General features: G+C 32.4%; 1 protein-coding gene across 1 annotated transcript; it reads left to right on the forward strand.

Moving 5' to 3' along the window:
• Nucleotides 1–1,259: 1,259 nt before the first annotated feature.
• LOC145036845 (uncharacterized) lies at nt 1,260–1,964 on the forward strand. The gene has a single exon (XM_078985340.1). It carries the CDS (start codon nt 1,319–1,321, stop codon nt 1,829–1,831), a length of 513 nt encoding a protein of 170 aa, XP_078841466.1. The 5' UTR covers nt 1,260–1,318; the 3' UTR covers nt 1,832–1,964.
• The last annotated feature ends 3,597 nt before the right edge of the window (nt 1,965–5,561 follow it).

Here is a 5,561-nt window from a genome sequence, read left to right on the forward strand (position 1 = left end):
TCTAAACCTACTTTATCCGGTTCCAACCTACCCGCTTTGATTTTTCCGGGTTTTCCGGTTCTAGGCTCACTTTACCTGGTACGGTACCCGGAACCGAACCGGAACAGGTTCCTACATACCGGTCCGGTTTCCGGTTCTTCAAAATTCCATTAATCGGTTCCCGGGTCTGGGTCCATCCGGTCCGAATTTGGACCCACTTTCATCCCTCTATATATATATATATATATATATATATATATATATATATATATATATACACACACACACACGTGTGTATATGATACAAAGGGATCCCTATAGTATGTAAAATACATAAAAAAAACAATTTATAAATTAACAAGTAGTATAAAACAAGCAGTGTAGCTCCAAACAATCAATCCATAAATTACAATCCCCTTAACATTAAACAAATCATAATAATAATTACATCTCCATTAACATTAAGGTAACTCATTTTAACATTTTGGCATCAATCTTTATATCATTCCGACCTCCACCATAATATTACATAATGCACTAAGCTATATTAGACTTTACAGAATCTACTCTCAGACATCATGCATCTAAGTCATATTTATAACATTTACTGATATTAACTACCTTCGAAAAAGAAATTTAACATACACTGCCAAATACATCATGAAGTTCCTTTCACAAACAATGTCATGAAGTGCAATATCAACTTGTTGACAGTGTCACCCATTGTCACCCATTAATCAATATAGAAGAAAGCTCAACATGAAATATGGTATAATCGTATAAGAGCATCCACTGATCATTAGACTTATAACACCATATAACTTGCATATACAAGATTAAGGAATTGAATTCGTGGGAATCTTTTAAACAAGACGCATAATCCAAAATGAACATTCCAAACCATGTGTGTAGATCATGATGTTGAGCAACCAACTTTTACCCAATAACAAATTGAGAGATTGCAAATGATCATCACATTATATGATCATAAACCTCACAATTGGGAGGAACAAACCGATAACATGAACCATTTCACATCATATTCTCTAAATGAAAACAATAACCAAATCAATCAAATACATGATTGCTTCAAGATTACACATAGGTTGAGGAACCGAGCATGTAAATCAACAAATCATTTCACGATTTCTTCGAGATTATAATATTAAGAACTATTGATGTAAATAATAATTTTAAGGTACCAAAATCGCAAGTCTACAAATAGTTAAAGGACTATCTTTGTAATTACATGCAACACCATGTCAAAACCACACCACACATCCTTCCCTCTAAAAAGGATAACAACATCCATCCACCGGCAGCCACCACGCCAGAAAATATGAACTCTTCCATCCTTCCATTCACCAAATCCATCACCATTTCCCCTCATATATTCACTTCCCAAAATCACCACCTCCGTCCAGCCACGCTCTTCCTCACCAGAAGCAGCAGCAGCGGCAGCGACAACACCACCGTAGATGACGGCGCTGCAAACTCATCGCCACCGCCTTCGGATAAAGATACAGTTCAGATAAAGTTCAAAAGAGGGGCGAGGAGAAAAACGCGAAGAAATCAAGAAAACGGCTTCGATGACAATGCGAAGATGATGGCGAAGAAAGAAGTGGTGAAGAAAGATTGGGAATCGATGACACTTACAGAAAAAGCATTGGAGTTGTATGTAGGAGAAAAGGGTCTGTTGTTTTGGATCAACAAATTTGCTTATGCTTCGATTTACATCATAATTGGAGCTTGGATATTGTTTAGGTTCGTTGGTCCTGCTCTGAATCTTTATCAGCTGGATGCTCCTCCATTATCTCCGACTGATGTGCTCAAGGGCTCCTCCCCCAAATGAGACCGAAACAATTCATACACGAAGCAGATGATGAAAATCTCAATAGCTAATTAGAATTTTATCTGATTCACTGTGGTATAGGCACATCAAATTGTCCAATTGCATTCGATAGTAATACACAATTTTCCCCAGATTTCTTGTCTTATTTGTGTTACATTCGTGAACTTCTGTGTGGAGTTCTTCTTATATGAAATTTTAGACTCCACTTAAGGTTAAGTGATCATCCACAAAAATGTTGATAACCAATCTTTAAAAGCTTCAAAATTTACCTGTTATCGAATCAAAGTCTTCTGAATCGTTCACTAACTCACCCATATCTGAACGATTTTTTAACATCTATCGGATCGATCTCATGGTATTTAAGGTTTTACCAATTTAGAGATCAGAGGCGAATTCTCAGTTGAAGTAATTCGCAATTTCCATAAAATTAAGGATGATTTTGAAGAGGGTAATTTTAGTTATGAAATCATATGGATCAAATCGTTTATTGGTAATGTTTTGAATTTGTGAGTTGCATGAGAATGCAGTTAAGGTGTTCGATGAAATGTCAAATAGAAGTGCTCACAACTCTATCAACTTTATCCAAACCATAACACTTAAAGGATCATCATTTCATTGCTTTGTGAATGTCTTGAAATCACTTATTGATTGAGAGGAATTGCAAAAAGAATATCAAAGTATATCATTAAGTCAATATGCCAATCTTTCAAGTGGTTATTCATGCCAAGTACATAAGTTATGGAAGGTTGTATCAAGTATTGGGTCTAGAAACAAGTATAGATGCAGTATATAAACAAGTGATGAAGATATGATAGAATTTTGCAAACAAAAGGCCAGAAGATTAAGACTATACGATGTAATTTTTATAATTATTCAGCAAGTTCATTTAGATTTTTATCAAACATGAATATTTCCTTCGGCACAAAATGTATCAGAAGATTTTTAACTTGATAATTTTCATCATTTTCAACACATTCATTTAACAACTTTATCAACAACATATTTTTATTTAGAACAAAATTATCGAGAACCTCTAATCATTCATCACTAAATCATTCCCTTCTTATGAAACATCCAATAAAGGAGTTAAGGTGTATATTCAAAAAATGAAACCATAAAGAATAGATTGCAAGAAAAAAAAACTGCATATTTGTTGCTAAGAAACTGGTCTATTTGATTTTAGATATGTTTATTTTGGTCTATGTTATTTTCTTTTAGGTGTCTAAGATTTATTTGGTAAGGAGTAAAGACAATGGACAATATACTTTATTTTTATCCATATTTGTAGAGTTACATTTCTTTCCTAATAATAGCAATATATACTATGAAACTTGTAACCTGCTTATGTTGTGCACACATATACCTACCGGTTTCAAATTTACAACCTATCAAAATTTTACTACTAATGCTCTTATAAGCGGTGTACCTACTCAGTTTATAATATAGAAAAATAAGTCGTGTTGATTTTAGGGAACAAAATTTAACTAATAAAATAACTACTAAACAAGTAAAATTAGGGGTTTTATCTGATTTTGCAAGTTCATATTAACCTAATTTCCTCAATTAACTAAAAACTAAAGCAAGCAACTAATTAAAGACGAGTGTATTTAAGAGAATAAAAACACTTCCATTTAGTTTTGAATCCCCATCTTTGCTATGGTTAGTTTAAAGACATTGATTAATTTCAGTTGGTTACCAATACAAAAGTCATTAAAAGTCTTGGTCCAATCTCCTAATATTTTCACCAATTCATGAAACACTATGCAACGGTCTTACACAAGTGGATACTAAATTGATTATTCAAGATTAATAGGCTATGTAGGATAAATCTAAGATTAGTTATCTATGATCTAGACAAATAACCAAACACAATTACGATCCAATTATGTTCTCTAGCACAGTTAAAGTAACTATTTTATTACCTATTCTAGGATTTGGTCAATCACTAGTTCTAGAAATTTAAGATTTATAAACCACTAGGTAAACAAGTTCATGCAATTAAAGTGATCATTTAACTACACAAAACTTGAAGATTTAAGCAACAAAGATTAAAACTATTAACATACTTGGCTTTGATATATCAAACGCAAGCTAAACCAACTTCATAAATCCATGAAAAGTAGAAACTAACACATAGTATTAGGGTTCATCATTACTAAACGAAAGCCTAATGATTTAGCTCATAATTGCAGAAAGCAAACACATAATCACATATATAATTAAGCTAGACATGATTATATCTATGCAAGCCGAATGAATGATGTGAAATCTTGTTACAATCTCTTAATCTCTTAATCTCTTGATCTCCAATCATCTCATTCCTTCCAAGGCTCTAGAAGGTTAATTTCCGCAATTTTTCTGTTCAGAAGTCATCTCTCTCCAGATTCTTCTCCAAGTTGATATAATGATCAGTATTTAAAGTTTCCATAAAATCGGTCTTCACATCATGACCATAAGGATCTCGCGACGTGAATTTAGTGTATATCCAATATGCACCAAGCAAATTGTAATTTTCCGTATAAGAATCTTGTAGGATATGTGGTCGCAACGTGAAAGACATTATGTCATGTCGTGAGCTTCATTTTCATGTACGAGGTCAAAATTCTTTTAAACATCACGTCGTGGGAATCATTACTTATTGTTTTGGGAAATGTGTAGAACTCACATTTTTCTCCTTGAAGCTCCAAGCTTCAGCTCCAATCATCCAAATTTCCAACTTTTTTCGGTTTCAATCCTTTTTCTTCAAGAGTTTCCTTTTTGGCTGTAAAATACAATTTAATATTGTAAGTACCAAATATATTTGCATTTTATCAAAATATAGCTTAAATGTATTAAAATAATGCCAAAATATGTGAATAAATATTAAAATATCAAAATATTGATGGGTTTTTTTTATAGAAAACAAAACATGTATAATGCGGAGAACAATTAACAATTAATAGGGTACATGCATCCTATAAAGTGTCTATGTCATACACCTTGAAAGCAACCTACAATGAACAACTAAACCTAGCTTAACCTTAGTGAATTTTGAAAACTAGTAAGTTTAAGGTTACATACGTTTTGATTTGTTATTGCAAACAAAGCACACCAATCCTTGTAGTTGTTGAGTTTCATATCTATATGTCTTTCCAGAACCTAGTTTTTGAACCGTTTCCACCTTTCTTTTTGAATAATTCAAACAAATCCATACCTAATTCACTGAAGTCTTCTTTAATGGATGCTAGTTTATTTTGTGTTATTTTTCTACTGTATTATAACAAAAATGAAAGCTATAGAAAGTGTGACAATCACAAAAATAGACCCCAAATCATTAATCACATCAAGTATAAAAGGTTTAGAAACTGTACTTAGTAAAACACAAGATTTCTAACTCTAAAATGTAAGAAAAACCAGTGCAAATAGATGCATTACTGAGAGTACACGTCAACACATTTCCAAAAATATAAATTTCATAGAAATCTAACATAGTAAGACTTAGATATAATTATTATAAAAACTAACCGCACATAAGAAGTTACAACACCAAAAGCTACGAAAAGAATGGTTGGCATTTGGATAATGTTGCAAAAATGAAAATCGTAGTACTTCTCGAGATAAGAATTTTAAGACAAAGAAGGCTAAACGGAATCCACACGATAGAGAAAGGATTTTTTTTGAAAATGATTAAAAATATAAAAATAAGGGCTAAAAATAAAGTCAGAATTAGCCAACGTATCCTATAGGAAAG

The sequence above is a fragment of the Lactuca saligna genome, chromosome 3 (assembly GCF_052625555.1).
Source record: "Lactuca saligna cultivar CGN05327 chromosome 3, ASM5262555v1, whole genome shotgun sequence".
Lineage (NCBI taxonomy): Eukaryota > Viridiplantae > Streptophyta > Magnoliopsida > Asterales > Asteraceae > Lactuca > Lactuca saligna.